Source organism: Lathamus discolor, chromosome 5 (assembly GCF_037157495.1).
Source record: "Lathamus discolor isolate bLatDis1 chromosome 5, bLatDis1.hap1, whole genome shotgun sequence".
Taxonomy (NCBI): Eukaryota; Metazoa; Chordata; class Aves; order Psittaciformes; family Psittacidae; genus Lathamus; species Lathamus discolor.
The window spans coordinates 91940057-91963268 of NC_088888.1; the positions used below are offsets into that span (position 1 = coordinate 91940057).

The window sequence follows — 23212 nt, forward strand, 5'->3', positions numbered from 1 at the left end:
TGGGAGAGTCTGCCTCCTGAAAGTAAGATATCTGAAATATCTAGATAGTATGTGAGGTTATGATTCCCAGATACAACGTTCAAGTTTAGAATCTCTGTCCTTACCAAGTATTAACATTTCTACAAAGCATTTCCGTGAAAAGAAAAAACCTTCTTGTACACTATTTCAGAGACATGTTTATTTCCAAAGTACTGTGTCATCATTTACATTCACATGCCAGGATAAAACCTGAAAACATGCATATCTTTATGTAGGGCTGCTTTAACATTCTGATGAATTTAACTAAACTTTCAATTTTGTAATGGAAATTAAGAGGTGCAGTAAAGCAAAGAACTTTGTTTGAAAGGTGCAAGATGATCTCTGCAAACTGTGAGGCTCTTACAACCTGGGGAAGAAAAAAAAATCAAACAATGTGGGTCTGTATAATAAAAGGGACTTGAAAAGGGTATGCTACACTCCAGGTTTGTTGGCAGATTCTGGCATAGGTTCATTATGTTGCTCATACGAAAACTGGATAACCTCTGTTCAGTATTTAATTTAGAGGACTCTTTGGTTCTACAAAGAGTATTGGTAGTGAAATCTTAAAACCATCACAGAGTCACTGAACAGTTTGAATCATCCAGTTCCAACCCCCTGCCACGGGCAGGAACACCTTCCACTACATCAGGCTCACAATTTGCATTAATGACTAAAGTTTAATTATTTCTTTTTTCATATTCATACTTACAATAATGATCACACCACATGGATTGTTACACTGTTGTGGCAGCAAGTTTTTAGATCTGCTGGATCTCTTTAATATAAATGCAGTTTCTGGGGATGCATTAACTTCAGTGAAGGTGCACGGTATATAAATCTGTATGAATTTTTGTAACTAAATTGTCAAACTTAGGTCTGAGTCTTGTTTTCCCTTGTGCATATTTTGTTTCTTTTCTGCCCACCTTACCCCTCAGTAGTACAGAGACAGATTGTGCTTTGCACTTATGAAGAATTTCAGAAACATGCTTTCATGTTCCATGAAGCATATGTAATGCATATGAATGCAATCATTTGTAATGCATATGAAGGCTGAATGTAAATACCTTAAAGAAATGTATGGGAACAGTTTATTTTCTGGGCTCAGTTTTCTAGCATAGGAATAAACAACACTTAACAAATTCTGAAAAGTTGCTTTTAAAAAAAATGTGCAATTAGGAATTTTACCTGAAATTACGTATAATTTCAAAACGGAAAAAAAAATCCTCATCTTTTACTGTTGCAAATGATAATTAATGCTTAGTTTGTTTGGAGGTTTTCTTTTATTGGAGATGGATTTTACAAAACTCATTAATTCCACAGAGTGAAATACATACTGAAAAGTTAAATTGTATGATCATTCTATTCCATTAATTTGTAAACAAAATAGACAAACCTCTCATTCTTCCCGTTTCAAAGGACAGTTTTACATGTTCTACAAAGTGCTCCTCTTCTGCAAATCCTAGCTGAGAAGGATAATTTTTTTAGGATAATTTTAGTATGTTTTTCTGTACCAGGAAAAAAGTGCTGTTAGATTTGGATGGGGACACTAGGTTTTAGAGATTCGACTCGTTAGCTGTAGACATCTACTAGTTAGATGTTAGATATGAGATCTCGCATCCCAGCTGGCTGAGGGCAGCTATGGCAGTAGGTTTACATCAGGTTTGGTGACCTGTTCATTTAAATGTTGTACCCTCATAACCTGAAGTGGTATATGCAAGTGTTTTTTCTTACCGTTTGGCATTCCTCAACCTTTGCATAGCAACTGCGGATTTTTATTTTTTTTTCTAAACTCACTGGTTATGAGGTGGGCTCATACTCCAAGAATCACTATTTTATTTTTTTTTAGTATAATTTTAATTTTTAAATTTGGTTGGAAGAGTTTGGAAAATGAAACAGTTGTTGATTTACTTTCATTCCTTCATTCACCCTTTCAGTAAAACACCTTGCACTCTTTTAAGATTGTGTCATCTTTTCTCCCAAAGCCATGATTTTGGCTTTGATGCCTGATCTGAACCTGAAATTACAGATTTTTTTCATATGTTTGGGCCAGACTCTAGCCAAAATAAGCTATTCCTTGTGTTTATAAACATAAGAGAAATATTTCTTAGTGTTCAAAAACTCTGAACTGCAAACAGTGGAGGCTAGTTAGTGGAGGCTAGTGTTTGTTATCTACCTCTTCCTCTGGGAACCTCTTCCTTGTTGCGGATTAACAAAGCTTGACTCTCAGTGACTCCATACTCTCGAGTGTTACATGAAGTCACTGGGCACCAGAAAATGGAGCTTTACACAAATAAGTATGTGTTCCTGCATTCCAGGAAGTCTGGTTGGCCAGTGTCCAAGAGTACCTATTTATTGATGTCACACTTGGCACCATGACACCAACTACACTAAAAACATTTTAGATTCAATATACATTTTGACTCTTACATTTGAAAATAGTAATTCTATATGGATATTCATAGGGTGTGCTATTCTGCAGCAAGTTAAACATTTTCAGATATAGGTATCATGGGAAGACAAAGCAAGTTTTTGGGTTTTGTTTTTCAGTTTGTTTTACCTAATAAGTTTCATTTGGTCCATTAATGTTGTGCAGGCGATGTCACAAATAATTTCTATTTTAGCTATTGCATGGGCCTACTTTGCAATGTAATTTATAGTAATTGGATTATTGAATGACTATAATAGTTATCAAGAATTGAAGTAATAGATATAGGCAGAGTAATTTCATGCATTTCAGATGAGATTATATTACATTTAGGATAGGTCATAAATGACTCCATGACTTCACCAGTTTTAATTAACTTTAATATCTAAGATGCAAAAAGAACCTTGGTAAATTGTCAAACCTTGTAACTTCAGTTGTTATTTTACAGCTAGAGGTTTTCTATACAAAAGATTATATCTTTTAGTTTTTTTGACGTATTTCCTTTTCATGGTCTTTTCAAAATGTTATTCTGGGCTGTCCTTGAAACAGAAGTGGGTGCTCTGCTGGGCAGAGATCAGTTCTTTGCCAATCTGATGATGACTTTGCTGTTTGAGAGAGGACTTGTGCTGAAGCTTTGATGTTTTGATGTTTTGTCTGTGAAAGCAATTTAATGTGCAGCATGAGATCTATGTAATAAAACTGATGATTTTTAGGGTTAAATAGCAGGTCTTGTATTCCCTCTCCTAAACCATGGAAACTTGGCCAAAGGTAGCGCTTGCAAAGTAGACCATGCAGTGCTTGTCGCTGCTGTAGTACTAGTTACTGCCCATGCGAATTTCTTTCCCTCTAAATTAACATGTACATACCACTAAGCTTAATATTTTCACAGTTCTGACTTTGTTTCTTTTAGACTTCTGTGTCATTTACTTAAATCACTAATGTATGTAAGAAAATTCCTCCCAACATGGCAGAAGTCTTCAGAGATGCTCATTTTAAGCACAGCATGGCTTGGTACTGTAATGGCTGTACCATGCTGTCAGAGGTTAGCCTAATTGTGCTTAAATAGTTTAATTTTCACAACTAACAGGTTACTTTAAATAGAACTTCCTTTAAGGCTCAGAGAAAGGACATCTGGATTCCAGTACGGCATTTCACAAAGCCTCTGTGCCTTCAAAATCAGAAGCAACACATTCTGGTAGTGGCAGTTGAGCATCTGAACCCTGAGGGCTGAGCTGGGGTGCTCCTGTCCAAGACTCAGGAGCCACATTAGGGCCCAGCGCAACACCCTCTGTCCCCACCTGGGCCATGCTGGCATCAGCTGGTGTCAGCTTTACTTCTGACTTATTATTTGGGTTTCTTGGCTTGGCCTTGGCTTGCACCTTTGCCTGATGCTGCACCCCAACACCTGGTGCCCACTGTGTGGGAGCTGGCTGTGGCACTTGGCCACCTGCCAATTGCTGCAGTGGTCACCCAAGGCTGCGTTTAGTCCTGTACCAGCTGGTGGTTTTCCTCAGATAAGGTATAGAGTGGGAATGGCAAGCAAGTGGTATTGATTTTGTTTACATGTATAGAAAATAAGATGCAAAAAATGCAGCTGAAGGGATGTTATTTTCTGCCCCAAAGTGCATTATATTCTCTGAAGTCGTGAATTTCAAACAGTAAGAAGAGAAGTGAAGGTTTATAACACAGAGCTTTATTAAATAGGTTTCCATTTGAGTAATCTTTCAGGAGGCTGTTTGCTGTAGCACTTCTCATGTTCATTATTCCCGACTAAATAAAAGAATGCAGATTGTAATAACAAGTAATTTTCGTAGCCTAATCAAACCATTTTGGTTTTGGAATGTGTTTCTTTTGGAATTTATGGACAACCCATTACCATTTTGGCAAGATAGATTTATTATTTCTGGCTCCTCTGATAGGTGTCATGTTTCAAGTGATAATGAGTCTGTAACTTCACTTGGCAATTCGTTTAATGATCTGATGACTGTAATTTTTTCCTCTGCTAGGGATGCTAATGTACCCTACTGGAGCTTGAAGTGCTGCCTCTTGTTCTGTCATTAAGAACAAGTGAAATTAATCGATTCTGATTTTCTTTCAAATCTGTAATGGTACGTTATAAAATAGTTGTCAACTCCACCATAAAAAAATTCTTTCTAATGCCTCTGTGCAGTTCGGTAAAGGTCTGATAAAATGGCAAGAGTAGTTGGAGATGAGGAGTCAAATTAGGAATATTTCATCTTTGTGTTTTCATAGAGAAGCTACATTCCTGATTGCAAATCTCCTGTGTTCTGGAGCAAGACTGACCAAAATCTAAGGGAAAGCAACCTCTATGGTTTTTGTTTGGTTGGTTTTGTTTGTTTAGGTTTTTGTCTATTTGTTCGTTTGTTTTTCCTTATTTAAATAATGGAAATTGTGGAAATTGTGTTCTTTGAAATTTGCAAATAACAGAGCATGTCTGTTTTGATCATTTCAAGTTGTTTTTGTAGGCAGTAACACATTGAATTGAAAGTTCACAAGTTCATCATGAAGTAGGTTGGGAGATGGAAAATGCAGATGAGAAAATTTAGGGCAAGTATAGGGTAGTGTTTGGTTTTCATGGGAGCCCAAAGTTAGCATCATAACTAAAACCAGTGCTATAGTGTGTAATATTACAATTTTTAGCAGGAAATTAATTCTGAAACTAGTAATGTCAGTGACAATGTTATATTACTAACTACTCTCTCAGTGAGGGGTAGTTGTATGAACAGCAACTACAATACAGGTTTGGATGCTTTTTTCAGTCTTCCTTTTTAAGTCTTATTATTCAAACAGCATCCACATTTACACTGGAAAGACAGATGTTCTTTAACCATAACCGCCATAACAGATGTAGCAGAAATCTTGAATCCGAGGCCACAACTGTTCCATGTGATTGCAGTGCCTACCTAGCTAGAAGTGTAGAGGTCCCCAAAAGGTCTCGCCAAATAGTAAAATAGATATTTTATCCTGTGTGGAGGAGCTACAGAGTCCTTATTTTAAAGTTAATTAATATTTTGAAATCAGTTATGTGTAAGTATGACTAATGTTTCCTGTAATTAATAATACAACTCTATGCTGAGCATGCAAGTGTTTTTCAGAACCCCTGTGATCGATGAAACTTGGTTGAATACTCAACCGCATTATAGTCCTCTTGTCAGGCTCATAAGGCTTTAATACTAAAATAAGGAGGAGAAAGTAGGAAACTAGCTATAATAGAGGAGAACTTGAAACTGCTCCTCAGGACTTTTGCAATAAGTGAGAAAGGGATTATATAATTTTTGAAGGCTACACTTTCTATGAGAATGGCTCTGCAGTCATGATGTGATTACAAGCTGAAGACTACAGCTAGCACTGAGCATGTATGAGCATCTGTAGCACAATTAAGTGTCAACTAGTGGCTCTGTGATGACACTAATTTATGGATTTCAGGATTACTGTCCCACATGTTGCATTTAAAAGAGGCTACAGAGCAAGGAATATGGTTAAGTAGGTGCAGGTGTATGAAAGGCATCTGAGAAGTCCTGTAATACTCCTCCAGTGAAGGCGATGAGAGACCGAGAAAGCTTTCTGAGCTGGGTTTTTGCATAGACCCCTGCTCTCCTTTCTTCCAAGCTATTTACTTTTTTAATAGTGTCATAGGATCTTACTATCTATATTACAATTCAAATCAGATGAAGACTTTTATCTTTTTCCTGTTCAGTGTAAGGTAGCGGATGCTGTCTTCTCATCTGATTGAGGAGAGAGACTTTTCTTGAGTTCCTGGCTCTAGGGGAGGGCCAGCAGCTCTGCAGTTTCAGCTCAGTGTATGCATGTACCTGTGTATCCACCCCTGAATAGACCCTATCCACCCTCTTGCACAGACCTTGTTCCTCAGTGTTTCAGTAAGCGCTTTCAGCTACATCGTATACTCGGTTTGCAGCTGCCTGGCAAAACCTAACTTGTCATTTTGCACTGATGAGAGATTGTGGGGTCCCCAGGATTCAAGAGTTGTTTCATGGCAGGACGCTGCTAGGCTCAACTTTCTCATATTAAGGTTGTTTGCAGACTTAACCACAGTCATCTTTGTAAATCCAGCTATCTGTGTGTGCTTTCTTTGAGAGTACCAAGCGTATGTTTAAATAGACTAGCACATTTGCTCTAAGCGTGTTGGCCTTTTGAAGTGAGGGTATTGCATGATGTTACTGAAGTATCAGTAATCATTGTGCTAGTGTTCTTTTAAGCTTTTTTTAAAGGTGAAGAAACCTCTTTCATTTTTGGAAATAATGTGGAAAAATCAAACTACCATTATGTAAAGAAAAAAGAATCACTTAGTCTTATATTTTACTTTTCAGTTATATAGTGGAATTTTCAACATTGATGTGAAATGCACTAGTGCAATTTTGAGATACTGCCTTCTTTTAGCTAAGAGCAAAGCTGAAGTTCTTATGTCTAATCTACATGACTATTCTGTCATTAGAGTCTATTGACTTAAGGAAGAATTGAAATTGCTACAGAATGAGGTCTTTGTATCAGAACGTTACAAAAAAAAAAAAAAATCTACAGGATAAATGTTTCTTAGGATTTACTTCTCTTTAAGAATGACATATTTCGGGGACTAATCAGTTAGCCAGTGTCATCTTAAAATGCCTGATTCATTTGAAATATGACTCATTTTGAGTCTTAGTTCAGATTAAATGCAAGTTTGGGGATATACACTTGAGTCTCTCATATAAGCTTTTAAAGATCAAAGCGTTGCTGTCTAGCTTCAAAGTGTGTTACTAAAACCCTACATAAACAATTAAAGCTAACTCAGTGTCTTTGGAGAGAGACTCCTTAGCATATGTACAACATAGTGACTAACACTTTCAATATTAGAAGTATTTTAAGGATGGTTGCAGTGCTTATGTTTTGTACTTTCAGAATAGTTGCAAGATTTACTAATGCAGTTGTGTAACAACTACTGAAAGAGACAAAGTAAAGGTTAATATGTAAGAATAATTTCTTAGGAATAAAGTCAGGCAACTGAAGCAAGCTATAACCTTTTTTCTGTTTGTTTTCTATCCCTTGTGAGATGCTGGGTAATTGCTTATGCTGTAGGCTATCTGAAAGAGGGAGGGCATTTTTTGTAAGCTGCTTCCCGGGAGCTGTTTTCATTTCATAATACCCATAGCTGAGTTTGACTTGATTAAATTGAGTAAATGTATATCCATAGATTAACTTTATTATCATGTCATGGAATAAGAGTAGGCTGCTACTCACACAGTCATTTGGGAACTCAGAATCAGTTTTACAAAAATAATAATATTTGTTAAAGTAACATTTATATAAGCCCTATATGTATTTTCTATTTAAATGTTTTGAGACATGATTATGACACTTTATTCCTTTCTGTCTGTCATGTAATCTTACTTTCAACAAAATTATATCTGACTTAAGGTGATATGCAGTGAGCTGCTTCTGTTTCACTATCAGATACTCTTCAGTTGACAGTGCTCATTGAAAACTTCCTTGACCAGCTATGTCATTGTATCCTTGCAGGAGTCCTCGTGTGCCATTAGGACTGTCCTCATTGTTATCTCTCACCTTGAGCATGTACAGCTATAGATTTTTCACCTGTTGTTTAAGAAATACGTTGTAGACTGGTTGTATTAGGTGTCTGGGGATGCTTCTCTGTGATGCAGAGGTTCATTGGCAGTATCACTAGGCGCTGTCACATTGGCACTATCACTATCCTGTTCACGGCCCCATGAACAGCCTATGTTCTCCTGGTCTTGTTATGCACAAACACTAAGAAGCAGTAAGGAGGTAAGATGTGAATGTCTCCAGAAAAACCCCAAACCATGAAATAACTGTTAATTCACATCAATCCACATTACTTTGAGAAAATGTCATTAATATGGTTATAGCAGTTGTTTGGATTAATGTTATGAAAGACATAATCTTTGTGATACTGTGGTGCTGCGAAATGACCCAAATTCAAAAGTGTACGGAGTGGATGCTGGGGCCTGTTTTATTTACTGGAACTTGTTTGTCATGAAATTGCCTGTAGCATGGTTTAAGGCTGCCACTGTCATGTATGCAGCATGTATAAGGCAGTATCACATAGGTATGGTTTTCTTACCAGCACAGAGCTTATGCAATAGTGCTGGGCTTGCTGGGCTTCAGCCGGTGCACGGCAGAGGCAGCAAGAATGAGTGGCTGCGCAAGAAGCCCAGGGTGATGGCAGGGCTAGACCTTTGCTTTGTCTGACTGCCAGGAATGTGTACTTTCTGTAATTGCAGAGGCTTACAGAATGATGCATTTTGCTTTTTCGTTTTTCTTGCATCTTTCACTGAAACACTGATCATAGTAAGTGTGCGCTATACTGGGATATGTAGTACTGAGATAAGAGTACATAGGCACTGTTAGCATCCTTTAGGATTAGCTTTTCTATAGTGATATTAACATAAAATACCTTCTTTTTTTTCCCAAAAACAAAATTAATGACAGAATAAACATTGAACATCATATCTTTTACTTATGAAATCTCTATTCATAAAATTGGATTTATAGCCCTCTGGAACTTGTGATCAGGATTAATGTGGCGAACAAATTTTTAGCTGCCATTACAAGCATCAAAAAAAAGATTTTTATGATTAACCATTGGTGCCCTCCTCTCACGGATTTTGTATGTCTTATCAGAACATGTGACTGATACACTGTAGCCATGAATATCTGATTAAAAGAGATGAGCAGTGGGAAATTTATGTACAATCTGTGCAATCTTGATTTAAATCTAATTGAGTGAACTAACTTTTGTAAAAGTGGAATCAGACCATGCAAGTAAGTGTCTCTTGTACAGCTGAAAATTCCAGTACTTCTGGCATATAATTTTTGCCAAATGATTTGGGATAGCGCACATCCAGTTTCTCACTCTGAACAGTTATGTCAGTGAGCTGCTTATCAGTCTTTGTGTGTCTGAAAATCATGCAAAACAGCTTTAAAAATCAGACCTGATAATAGTTGTGCAAGGTCCATGAGTCTTTCCACTTACAAGGAAGTGAGAGTGTTGTCTCCTTGGTGAAGGTATAGCCTGGGTACTTCAGAGAACCGTGAGTTAGCTGCTTTATTCAGCACAGAGTTTTCTTCTTAACTAAGTTAAATTTTAACGCAGAGCTGTGTTAGTGCTCGCGCTGCATGATTCAACTTGCTTGTGGTAGGTCCTTCTGGAGCAAGGCAGAGAAAGCTCATGTGTGACTGCTCAGTAGCTGGCAGTCATCCTTTCTTTCCTTGTCAAAGTGTCTACAGAGCCAGCAAACAGTGCTCTGCTTCAGAAGCCTGTTGTGTGTAATGTTTCCAACACTGCAGAACACTTAGATGTTGTATGAAAGGGGTTTATAAAGTACTGTACATGAGGGATTGCTGACATGTAGTACGTTTGTACTTTCTCCACATATTTTAGGAACAGTGTCTTTCTTACTGACTTTTCTATCTCTTTGCCCTTTTAATACATTTTTTCTAATAGTGAACTGTTCTTCTGATGTTGCATAGACAGAAAAATAACTGAGTGTGCCAGGTATGAGTCTTAATCAGCTTAAAATAGAAAATATTAATTTTTGATGGGTCAGTCTTACTTTTCCAAGAAGATGAAAAAGTATGAATGTTTCAATTTCTGTCATGCTATATTATTGTGGCTGTCACTCAGGCTTTCCTTGCTAATCCAATGAAAGTCTAATGTGTTATGATTAAGTACAATACTTCTGGCAATCCTTTGAGGCCATAGTATGACTACAAGTAAATTAGTTATTAAAATATTCTATTTTAATAAAAAAGCATTCCATTTCATTTAGAAAGAAATACTAAATCTCTGTAGTGAAGAATGCTTTAAAGAGACTTTCTTTTATATTTAAATTAGTTTTTGAATGAGAACGTCACAATACTTTTTGGGAGAACAGAGCAATAAAATCTTAGTGAAACTTGTTTAGTTAATATGCATCTCAAAGCCTTATAAGGTATACACTAGATGCTTGTAATAAACAACATTTTCATAGAATCATAGAATCAGCCAGGTTGGAAAAGACCTTTAAGATCATCAAGTCCAACCTCCACCCCAATTTTTGTATTGTTTAATAAGGATAAAATAGGAAAATACACATTTTATAGAAAGGAATATATATTCATGCTGTTAATGTTTTCCATATGAAACATTTTGGGATAAACTGGTAACAATTTGATTTTGAAAAATAGACTTAAAAATGCATATCCTAGAATAGAATCATAGAATCATAGAATAGTTAGGGTTGGAAGTGACCTTAAGATCATCTAGTTCCAGCCCCCCTGCCATAGGCAGGGACACCTCACACTAAACCATGCCACCCAAGGCTTTGTCCAACCCGGTCTTGAGCACCTCCAGGGCCATTCGCAACCACCCTGGGCAACCCATTCCAGTGCCTCGCCAACCTAACAGGAAAGAATTTCTTCCTTATATGCAATCTAAACTTCCCCTGTTTAAGTTTTAGCCTGTTACCCCTTGTCCTGTCGCTACAGTCCCTAATGAATAGTCCATTCCCAGCATCCCTGTAGGCCCCCTTCAGATCTCCACACAGCCTTCTCTTCTCCAGGCTGACCAGCCCCAACTTTCTCAGGCTATCTTGGCACCTCCCACATATGGGAGGTGCTCCAGTCCCCTGCTCATCCTCATGGCCCTCCTCTAATCTATCCTAATTGATTGCTTTTCTAGTCTTCCATCAACAAAGTTCTTATGGAAGAAAGAGATGGAAAAAAGGCTGAGTGTATGAAATCATTCTGAATTCCTAATTGACAGAGATCCTGGATGGCTACTTAAGACCTAAAAAGGGGAAAAATATACAGAGAGTTCAAGTGAAAGCTGATAACATCTGCAACTTGCTATCTGGGAGAGATCTTAGTTTCACTGGAGTTAGGATTGTTTCTCCTAATGATAATAAGTTTTGTTCATCCCCGTTAGCACACCCATGAGGACAATTCTGTAAAGTTAGAACAGATACTCCTACTCTGTCATAGTCACTGTCAAGGGTTAGATTTGGACTCTTTCAAGTTTGTAAACAGAGGTATTAATCATGAATCAAAACGCTATTATGAAGTCCTGTATTTTACACCAGCTTTTGGCGGTTTGTCAGAGAATTTCCCCAATTAATGCACACCAAAATAGTGCCTTACAACACATTCTTGATGCCAGGAATAGCTTCTCATGATATTTTGGTTGTAGAAACTAGCGCTTTTTTACATTTTTCATGTTTTCTGTTTCTAAACTATTCAGTTCATGCCAGCAAGTAGCTTTTGAAGTTTTTTGCAAGCTTTTAAGTCTAAGTTTTTTGCTTTTTTTTTTTTTTCCTTTTTCCTTTTTTTTTTTTTTCAGTCCAGCTCTGTTAGGAGAACGACATGACAAACAGCTGTGTTCCATCTCTTTGTGTCAGTTTTGTTCCTTCTTCTTCCTGGAAAAGAAAGCCTTTGTCATTTTAGGGAGGGCTGTTGTCAATTTTTCTTTCTTTAATAGTGAATTAAAATTAGCTATGGTAGCTCCTGCATTAAGTTATATGAAGCTTCATAAAAATATTAAACTTTGAGCTAGAACAGAAGGTGTGGAGGGGTTTTTGTTGCTCATTTCTGTTTGACTGATGTAAAACTTTGGCAACTCAATGACTCTAATGAGAAAAAAAATTCAGGAGTATCTTTTTTCACAGGGCAGGTTTTGGGTGTTTTTCTTTCAGCTTGTACAACTGCAGAAGCACTTATGTTGTTAAATAGTGTCTAAAGAGGCTATTTTAGTTTTATTTATGTAGTTTCTATCAAACTTCTGTTTTTCATAGAAGAAAGGGAAAGCATGGTTAACAACATTCTGCAACTTAAATATTTTCCTTTTTTTTTACGACTACAGTTTCATGAGAAAAAGATTTTTTGCCAAGGTACTCACAAACATCACTAAATTTGATTTCAGAATGGTATTTTGGATGTGCTCAGTTGTCCTTTAAAAAACCTGAAACATGTGAAATGCTTTTACTTGTGAATGTGGGACAAATGCTTTATTATTTAGTCTGGGTTGTCTTTTTATTTTTAAATGCTCATTTTAAATTCATTTAAGTCTATTAAAACATAACATTGGTGCAAATTTATCTCTGACTTTTGTAGATTTAGATTAAATCTTTGAAACATTTTACATTTCTACCTAGCAACTTAAAAGACTGAATATTGCTAAAGTTAGCAATTTTGTTTAGTTGGGTGGCGTTTTTTTTTTTCCTTTTGTAATATATGCTTATTATTTTGCCTGCTTTTTATTGACAGTAGTTCTGTTACTACATCATGAGCAACAAAGTTAAAGACAAGATGGAACACCAAATGTTCGAGTTTTCACAAATCATTATGTTTAACATCAGGATTAGATATCTGAAGCTGATGATGCTTAACAAACTTGGCATTGCACAACACTTGGTCTAAAGCCAGCATAATATCAGTATATATCTTCCTGTTGACTCCAATAACCATTGAATTTAGATTTTCAGAAAGCATAGGTATATACAGATGTTCTCAAAATGGTTTCTGACCTCAAGAAAAGGGAGAAACGGCCATCTGGCTAGATGTGGAGGTTTCAGACAGGAAACTTGTCTGCTCTGTATCTGCATCAGATCCATTGGAGCATTAAACTTTTCAGTGCATTTTTGTGTATCAAATGTCAGGAAGAATTCATTAATGTATACTGCTGTGAAATCTCCAGAGGTCTCTATAAACCCATTAAGATGTCATTACACATTGCATTTAAAGACTCTTGTGACTTTATCAAATTCTCTAAATGTAATGACTTGGGATTTTTTTTTTTTTTAATGATGAAGATATATGCATGTGGCAGAAATTTGCCAATTTGCATTTTGTCATTTGCCCAGTCTATAATTCAGGCACAACATTTGACATTTTCATTCTTTCTAAGAAAAGATTTCACCAAAGTGCTCTGTTTTTAAGACTTCTGCTACTGACTTTTCAACATTTTGTGAGACAGATCATGTATGTTGACAGCAGAATATAATCTTAGATAATTAAAATCAAGAAGTAAATTCTCACATATTACTCTGAGGTTTTAAGTCAATCTGCAGCTATTTTAGATTGCATTGAGAAATCTAAGGTCTGAGTTATGGATATGTATGCTTATTACATAAAGATATTGTTCTAAAAATGAAAGTAGACATCTAGAAACTCAATACTTAAGTATGAGTTAGAGTGACTTCTGATGAAAAGATTTTTGTATCCAGATACAAAATGGATGCGTATTCATATCTATTTATTTGCATATATTACTTGAGTTATACAGCAACATCTTCATGTTGTTTGTTCAGCTCTATATTTGTTTACATTTTGTCTTTTTTCCTTTTATTTTTTTTACATATAGTTTCTTTATGTGCAAAAGGTATAAACATCTTTTCTTCACTATCAAATGATCAGAATGTATCAAATGATACATTCACACATTAGAAATTAAATTGTAGCATAGGAAGGAAAATTGCTGGTGATACAATTATAGAAGTTCATTTTTTTAATCTTAGTGACCTGCAAACTAAACCCTCTAAGAAGACAAAGGCGAAGAAAAGAAGATGGTGTAGAGTCTGAGGAATTAGAAGTGGTGTAGAAAAAAAGGTGTGTCAGGAGCTCATTGTAGAAATTTGAAGACCATGGGAGCCAATGAGTAGGCATTCTGGTGGCTTCTTTCAGGCTGGCTGATGTTCAGGTTGTCGTACTTCTTAGAGCTGGGTTTAGAAGGCACTTCTGGAGATACACTATTTCAATCCCTTGTTCAGAGCAGACTCAGCTGAAGGAGGCAGATACTGAGTGTGTGCAAGGCTGTACACTCCACAGCTTTTCTGATTAACCTCTTTCTGTGCTTGACCACCCTCACAGAAGCTTCTCAGTATGACCAGAAGTGGGGCAGAGGAATTTATGACTTGACTTGCTACTTATATGCCGTAAACCTTCTCCTTACTTACTATGTCCAGTTGTAATTTAAGTAGAGGGCGAAGGTGTGGTTTGTCACACTGCTGCATGCTTTTTGCTCTTTTCCCGGAAACACAATGATGGTTTCTCTTCCGTGTATCATTAGAATCACTTGGCCTTACTGCAGCTGTCATTTTAAATCCTTATGGGGGTGATTGTGTTATAGATTCGCCCAGGGTCTTCTGCTTGATTTCATGTCCACAGTGATTTCAGTAATGTGAAACTAGTCAAATATTCTTGATCATTGACAGAGGAGAGCAGCTTTGCTCAGAAAGACCTTCTTGTACATTATGAATAGTACAGGAAAATGTGTGGAGATGGTTTTGTGCTGTTGGATACAGTGTCTTGTTGCTAGTGCTTTGGCAGAGCAGATCAGAAAGGGAGGCTGCACAGAAGTCTGAGCGGCTAAGTCCATGGAGGAAAAAAAAAAAAAGGACTGTAAAGAATAAGGGCAAAATGTTTATACTTCTCCAGTGAAAAAGGAGTTTGGAAGGCTTTAATGTTACTTGGAAGTCAGAATTAAAGGAAAACAAGAACCTTTAAATGCAGTGTTTCTAATATGCTTGGGGGAAGGAATGTGGGTGCCAAGAACCTCAAAAAGAAAGAGGGCTGCAATGATCATACATGTAATTATTTTGGTTCAGACAAAGGAGGAAAAGACAGAAACTTGCATGATATTTTTTTATGTTTTCAAGCATTATTCATATCCCTCAGGTCTCCTATAAAATCTCTGGAAGAAGAGGGATAATGGCAAGTGTTTGACAGGAGGGTAGTTCTTCATATTTCATTTCACAACTTTCGCACTGAAGGAACCTCACAAAGATACCAGTTTTCAAAGCTCCATTATTTTTCAAGACAGTTAATCACAAAGGTGAGTGGTATAAAAAAGAGCATACCTGTGACATACCAACTTGTAAGCCTGTTGCCTGGACAGGAAGTTGAAATGCTACAGGTTAGGGTGAAATACTACAGGTTATGGTGAAATTCAGCTAACCTTGCTCATACAAATATTCTGTATATGTTCAGAATTTCAGGCAAATGTGTTTAGGATTTTTTTGAAAACCAGAATAAGAAAATCACTTTTTTTGTGCCTTTCAGCATGGGAAAACCCTTCTGTTAAGAGGGCTGCAATGGAATCTCTGTGTCGCCTTGTAACTTTGAGCATCATAGGGGATGGTTGTGAATGTATGTAGGATCGAAGCAGCTGAGAGAGCAGCCTCAAAGTGGCACTGAACGTGACCACAAGGAAAATGCATTCTTGATCTGTTCTTAGGTTTTGAATCTGAATCTCTGAGGATTTTCTGCCTGTATTTAAAATTTCAGCATGACTTTGAAATAATGCAGTAATTGAAATCTAGAAATATTTTTTTGTGTGTCAATTGTTGAATGATATTGCCCAAAGTAATTACTGTAGGCTTGATTAACGTAGTTTTTAGCTTTTTATGTAAAATATATTTCCAAAGTCTGTTTAATATTTCCTTCCATCACTTTTATTCTGGGTGAAAATTTCATTGTATGCCTAAGCTTGGAACTCTTGATCTGTGTCCAGTATTTTCAAGTGATCCTAATGGAAATGTCTTATTTAATGTGTAAATTTTGTTTCCATTTGCATTTCTCTTATGAAAACAGTCAGAGATAAGAGTAAAATTAGTCTGTTAATAATCTAGGATTTCTAAATATAATAAATTGAATACGGTACAGTGGTGTGCTATTTCTTCAATTATTCTTGGATGCAAAGTGAGACTGAGAGTACGCAATGGCATATGTTTAACACCGTACTGTAGTACCTGAAAGGGAAGCTGTGGCTAATAAGAGAGTACAGAGAATAATAATATAGATATAAATATGTAGAGAGAATAAGCACAATGTTATGAAAGAGGGAATAAGCAGAATGTTCTAAAAGGAAGTCTTGAACTGTTATGCTGTACTTTTTCTTTCCAAACAAAGAATTTTTATTCTCTTATATTGTATAGATCCCTTATTTATAAATACAAAAGATGTTAATGAACATATTCAGGAAAAATAATGTGCATTTTAAAAGAAATTATAAATGAAAACTTAAATATGCAAAAGTATCAAATGATATAACACAAAATCAATAGAATGGTGAATACTAATTCCTGGAATCTCAGAAATAAGCTCAGACACATATAAACTTGGAAATGAAGAGAATGACTGCACTATGAACAGGTACTTCATTTCATAATGACTGGATGAAGTTCTTATTCAGTATGCAGTTAAAAGCAAGTACCAAATGTGTGTGGGTTTGTATGACATAGTTGGGAGTAGATACGATAATGAAATTATTGACTTCAGGAAATGTTTCTTTGTGTCTGGAACTGTCTGCAATAGATTAGTCCTAATGAAGTAGCTGGACTATATTTGGATACACCTGATTAGAGCCAGCTGTAGTAAGGCAAAAGATTTTTGCTTGTTTGAAGAAATAATTAAAAATACACTGCAAAGTTGATTATAAATACACACTTACTCTACATGCAGAAGGAAGATAGGGAAAAACTTGTCAGTGAGTGAAAAGTCAGTAATTTGGCAGGTAAGATTATTATCACTGATTTTGAGGAAAGTGGTCATTTGAATTTTCATCTGGATGTCTGATAAAAATACGAAGATAAGCATGGTGGACAGAAAGAAAAATGATAGGGAAAAGTAGATAAGTAACTGGGGATAGATAGAACTTTCACTTAAGTAAAAAAAATGTGTGCCATTTATGTGGTGGTTTCTTCCAGGTGAAAAATTGTTTTATCTAAATAATTTTTAATCTGAGTCTGTGTGAGCATAGCTTGCACATCCATGTTTTTATGGTTAAGATTCTTGTTTCCACCAGTTCAGAACTGTGGGTTAAATATGTTACAGACTAAAGGTTTTCTCAGTTTTCTCTTGGGGTCAAATGACTCTGTAATTGAATGTAAGGAAGGGCTTTACAAAGGTTGAAATTGATCTGGCTTTAGGGGTGGTGTGGGAATTGCCGAGAGACGAGCTCATCAGATGATGACCGACTAGTCTCGTTTATTGCTAAGCAGGTGGACACTTATATACTTTGCATACAGAGATCATTGGCTCATAGCTTTTACATGTTACAAGATCATTGGTTTATAGCTTCTACATTTTTGCAGCTACACCGTGCACCCCCCCACCATCCTCCTTCTCATGCACTTATCACTTAGTGGCCTTGGCTGTGATTGGTCATAGTTTGTTGCTGTTTGCCGGTGTCCTTCATTTCCTCATTATCTGGCGTGAGAGGTTTGCACCATGTTCTACACAGATGTCTTGTTTCAGCTCGTTGATGGGAACGTGACCTTTGGACCTTTTTCGACAAGCCAATCCTCCACAGGGTGGTATAGTCTTTCACATTTATTTGTGAATGTTTGTCCTGGGTTCAGCAGTAGCAGTCATTTTTCTCCTTCTTAGTAGCTAGTGCAGTGCTATGTTTTCATTTTTTGGCCTGGGAAGAGAGCTGATAACACCGATGTTTTCAGTTGCTGCTCAAATGTTTGGTCTGGCCAAGGACTTTCTGAGCCTCATGCTCTGCCAGGCAGGAGGGGAAGCTGGGAGGAAGCAGAGACAGGACACCTGACCCAAACTGACCAAAGAGGTGTTCCATACCACAGCACGTCATGCCCAGGATGTAACGGAGAGTTACCCGGAAGGGCTAGGACTGCAGGGTTGCATGAGGTATTGGTCGGTACTCGGCTGGCGGGAGTGGGGTGAGTTACCTGTTGGCTGGTTCTGAGGTGTTGTATTCTCTTCCCTTGTTATTTCCTTTAGCATTATTATTATTGGTGGTAGCAGTAGTGATTTGAGTTATACCTTAGTTACTAAACCGTTCTTATCTCAACCCGTGGGAGTTGCATTCTTTTCGATTCTCCTCTCCGTCCCTCCAGGAGCAGGGGGAGGGCAGGAAGTGGGGAGAGTGAGTGAACGAGGTTTGTGGTTGGGTTTAAACCACGACAATGTTAAAACGACATTTTCCAGCACCTTGGTGTACTCAGCAAAGCTGGTCTGGACTCCATTTCTGAAGAATTTTTGATGGAAAGGAAGGCAATTTAATGAAGAGATACCTGATTGAGCTGGACCAGGTATTTTAGACCCCAAGCAATACAGATGCATTAGTGTCCTTCAACCAGTGCCGAGCACCGGAAGAGGTTGCCTTACTGAGAAATGTAGTACTTCAGGCATTTTGGAGCCACTCTAATGTTGTGCTGCCTCTCAGAGCTGAACTAGCTGAAGTACTGCTCTCCTATTCCACTGAGAACTTAAGTGCTGACTTCTGCTTGTTCCAAGACACCATTTTTGGCTAGAATACCAAATACCTGTTTTTAAGGGGTCTACATTCAGGCCTTACATGCTTAAAATGTGTGTTTTGGAAATCTTTTCTCAGTTAAACACTTACGTTACTCTCCATAATTATGAAATTAAATTGATTCCCTGGGATATATTCCAATAAAGCAGCCATTAAAATCAAACAAATCCTACTTGACTGGCATGTAGAATTTTAACTGTTTTCTGATCTTTACAAAGATGCTCAGCAGAGTTTGCTCACAAGGAAGTTTGCAGTAATACTCTATCCTGCAGAGCTTTAAGTGGGCTTTTCTGTCACTGCAGCTCAGTGAATATTTTTCTCTATATGGCAGAATTAAATACAAAGTGTTTTTATGAATTGATTTGAAACCTTAAAAAAAATAGGAAAAACAAAATGCAAAGAAAACAGAGATTTACTGAAGTATTTATTTGGTCTTCTGCTCCTTACATCTCAACACAACTGTGAGCTTTATTGTTGCTTTCATTCAGGGACCCCAATACCTTGTCAGTGTCAGATGGATGTGTTTTTTGTTGTGTTCACACTTTGCTATATTGATGGTATTAAAACGGATGCAGAATGTGTTTCTGCTTCGATGTTGATGAAGGTATGGCCAAAGTTGCTTTAATGATATGTTTGAGATTGTAGAACGTCAGTATGTAAATCTCTCATTAGGTGTATATTTTCTTTTATACTAGCATTTTGGGTTTTTTTTTTAATGACTAGTCATTATGATTTTAGTCTTGGAAAAAAAACCACTCTGTAATAATGGATACAACTTTTGTATTATTTTTAGTTAAAATATTAATAATTTAGTCTCTATTTTTGGAATTGTTCCTCAGTTTTACTAATTCCAAAACAATGCAAATCATTCAAGATCATTAAGCCATGCAACCTGTCTGTATTTGTGACAGTATACCTGCCTGGAGAGCTGAAACAACTCTTAGACCAAAAACTAGATTGTGACTTATTTTACAATGACATGTAATATCCCAAACTGAGATCAGGTGTTCTCAACCCTGTGGTTCAGGGTGGAGTTCTCAGTAGTGCTGTTGTATAAGGTGGAAGACTGGAGATTACTCACTGTGGACATTTGGGGACTGAGAGGAGTTGCAACTTGCCATTGCAACTCTGGAGGCCAGGACACAGAGGTGATGCTCCCTGAAAATCCAGAGCTGGAGTTAAGGGCAAGTAATTCTATTTTGCATTCATTTGGTAGCGTATTTAAATGCTGCTATGCAAGGAGCTACAAGAGAAGGACAAGTCTGAGGGGCTGCATGTCTGCACTGTTGTCAGTTTCCATGTAAACCTGTGCCTAGAGCACTCCTGCCTCCTAGGGCCTTGGCCATTCTCTTCCCTTCCCCTGCTTCCTCCTCAGAATGGTTCCTGACCCAGGTCACCCATTACCCTGTCCAGGGATTGGCCACTGCCAAGGCTGCCTGTCAAGTTCATTAGACCCTGGCTGTAAGGAGATTACAAGTTAACCTGGACAAGTGGGGCACTGATCACCTGGATGCTAGATGACAGTGAGTACAGCTAGAACAAGCTCAAATAAGCTCAGGCCAAGATCAGTCCAAACCCTTAGAAGTGCAGAGGCTCAGCACCATCAGGTTAGTGCAGATCCTGTGACCTTTTAAACTAAAGACAAAAAACTATTTCCTGGGCTGCCACAGAAAACCCCAGAATGTTGTCATCTGGATGTTTTCTAGGAGAATTAAGGTTGCTGGATGAGTCTCACACAGTGAGGGGCTTGTTTTTTCCTTCTGCAGCTTATGATCTCTCAGTGCAGCAGGTTGGGGCCAGAGAACAAAGTTGTTCAGCTGGCTATGCTATCGTATCTGATGTGGAGTATCCTTTCCAAAGCCCTGTGTTTCAAGCCTTGTATATGGCCTTGAAAAGTGCTGCCTTTCTATGTATCTACTTTTATTTCTAACAGTGACTCGGTAGTAAAGGAGCCATTACAAAAACACAAAACAGTATGACAGTCAAGGTTAAAAATGTAAGGTAGCAACTTTGTCAAATAAGGTCCATTTAGGATTTTGCTTTTTTTAGTATAGTAGTGTATGCAGAGTCAGCATCTTGGTATCTTGCCAAATCCTACAGACCTTTCTCTTTTCTTGGGTACAAAGGTACAGCATCTTGCTGTAGTGATAACTTGACAGTCTGAACTGGGATGTGTCTGTGTGAAGACTAGCAGTGTTTGATGCAAACCAACTTACATTGACTCAAAACCTCCTCAGATAGTCACAGGCTAGCAAAAGCCAGAGGAGTTTGGGTGAAGCCCTTGTGGTTGGGACAGAGAGTAAGAGCTTAATAGTAAGGACACAGACTTTCTCAGCAGGGCTACAGGCCAGAGAACAGTCCTAGCACATTTAATTTGTAAGTCTAGACATATTTTTTTGGACTGAAGCCACACTTTGGGCAGCAGCCAGCAGAGTAGATAAGGAACGCACAGACCAGGCTTCTGCAGTGTCACTCTTGCTTTGAATGAGAGCTGACTGCACTCTTCTTCACCTTGCAGAGTACTTTGCTGTGGAAACGGAGCAAGGAAGGAAGCTTCTACCTGCTGAACAGACAAAACGTATGCTAGGCAGTGGTGTGTAGCAGTCAACGAGCTGGGAAGCCAAACACCATCCTTTTTGGTACAGTAAATTTTGCTGTAATGTGTCCTGGTGGTGTGCTCTTCACTGATTAAAAACTCTTGCTTCCTCTCAGGACAGGCGTCAAGGTGCTTAGGCACCCTTCTAATGCCATAACCCTGCCCAGCTCTCCATTTGATAGCATCTCCATGAAGAAACATGACTGCTGACACTGTGAGCTGCTATTTTAATGTCAACTGTTGCTCATTCCAGCTAATGGAGGAAGTGGGCTGGGCAAGATAAATACTTAAGATCTGAATAGGGAAGAGTAAAGTTTTTTCAGCTGTAGTTAGTAGAATGTGGTTTTCTTGTAGGTTGAGGGCTCAGGTCTTCTTGTGAAGAGATGTAGCAGCTTGCTGGTGAGGCAGTGATGCTGGAACTAGGACAGACTGGGAGGAGAAGCTTGAAAGGGTGGCATTGCTCCCAGGTGATCAGCCCTGGCATTGCTTCTCCAGTTCCCTTGATCCAGCCTGGCCAGCCACCAAAGACAGGCTGAAGTGTACCTGCAAGAGTGTTCTCCCTTGAGGTCTGTGTATTTCTCTTGTACTTAAATGAGCTACTCACAGTAAAACTACACCAAGTGATTGACAAATTACTTATTTGGGTAAAATGCTCGTCTTTAAAATCATGTATACTAAAGGTATCTGTAGGATATTCTGAGAAGTCCTTCTGAATGTGCTTACAAATTATTTTCTGATACTGGTAATAGCAAAAAAATAACATATTTATGGATTTCACAATCACTCTAGCAATAAAATAAGGCTTTTCTATCTTACGGACTTACAGTTTAGGTTCAAGATATTAAGAGAAGTCTTTAAAGTGCTGTTCTCTTCACAGACTTGTAAAATAAAGAAGATACAGCAGATGATAATAGGAAAGTCCTATAGAATTAGGTAACAGTCTATAGTTAGGTGGCATAACAACTATAGGAGAATGATGTGCCTCTGTCCAGGCAGCTGTAGTGTGCATAAACAAACATGTGGTGCTAATTAGAAGTGGCATTACAGTAAATTAAAAGGTTTGCATATATCTTGTTTTAATGGATACATCATTATATTAATTGTTTTTCAGCAGGCATCATCTGTTTCATTAATGTTCTTTAATCTCGAAAACATAATGCCTGTGCCATATGTTATGCTGTCTTGCTCCAAAAATAAGTAGAACGGGAAGACTTCTGTATTTTGTCTCAGATTGCAAATTCCACTTTTTTTAATAATTTGAAGGGGTACTTTTGGAAGTCTAAGATTGATGGGGGAAATTTGTGATGTATTTTGTATCGTTCAGGGGACAAGAGTGAAATTCTTAGTCCCTTTGAACTAAACTCTAAAAGAAATATATGGGCTTAATTAAGAGAGGTTAATAAATATTTTGTAAGGACTGTCTGAGAACTCCACAGAGTCAGACTAAAGGATGACAGAATCTAGGTCTTAATTGGCAAAGGGACATTGCAAATAAACTTTTGCACAGCTATTTGGCAAGACGGGTTCCTTTCTTGTCAAAATGTGCCCATCTAACTTTTCTTTGAGAACTAAAAATAATCCTTGCTTACAAACTGTTTTTGTAATGAAATGGAAAATAGGAGTTGGAGTTGTCCTCAATAAAACATTAATTGCAAATGAAGCCAACATATGGCAGTGCATTCTAGCCTGATTCTTAATTGTGGTTTTGAGAAATGCATTTGCTAATTGAGTATGTAAAATGTTTAACAGTCCAGATCTGCAGTGACTTTGGAACAATTGGCATATATTAATTAATGGGGACTCTTTTTTTAAAGAAAACCTTGGGAGCCATTGAAAATGCGAGTGGATTCTGACTAGCATTCTT

At 37.5% G+C, this 23212-nt stretch overlaps 1 protein-coding gene across 7 annotated transcripts in view; it reads left to right on the plus strand.

The window, feature by feature from the left end:
- Nucleotides 1-23212, plus strand: part of SNTG2 (syntrophin gamma 2) — a 268538-nt gene that overhangs the window by 17768 nt on the left and 227558 nt on the right. For 3 of the 7 annotated variants that reach the window (XM_065679174.1, XM_065679177.1, XM_065679176.1), the window contains exons 1-2: nucleotides 21307-21391; nucleotides 21465-21562. The exons of 2 other annotated variants lie outside the window; for them this stretch is intronic. In XM_065679174.1, the coding sequence (XP_065535246.1) occupies nucleotides 21548-21562 (15 nt within the window). In that variant the 5' untranslated portion in view covers nucleotides 21307-21391; nucleotides 21465-21547. Of the gene's footprint in view, nucleotides 1-21306; nucleotides 21392-21464; nucleotides 21563-21714; nucleotides 21915-23212 lie in introns of those variants that run through there. 2 more of the 7 variants (XM_065679178.1, XM_065679179.1) reach the window with 1 other exon arrangement.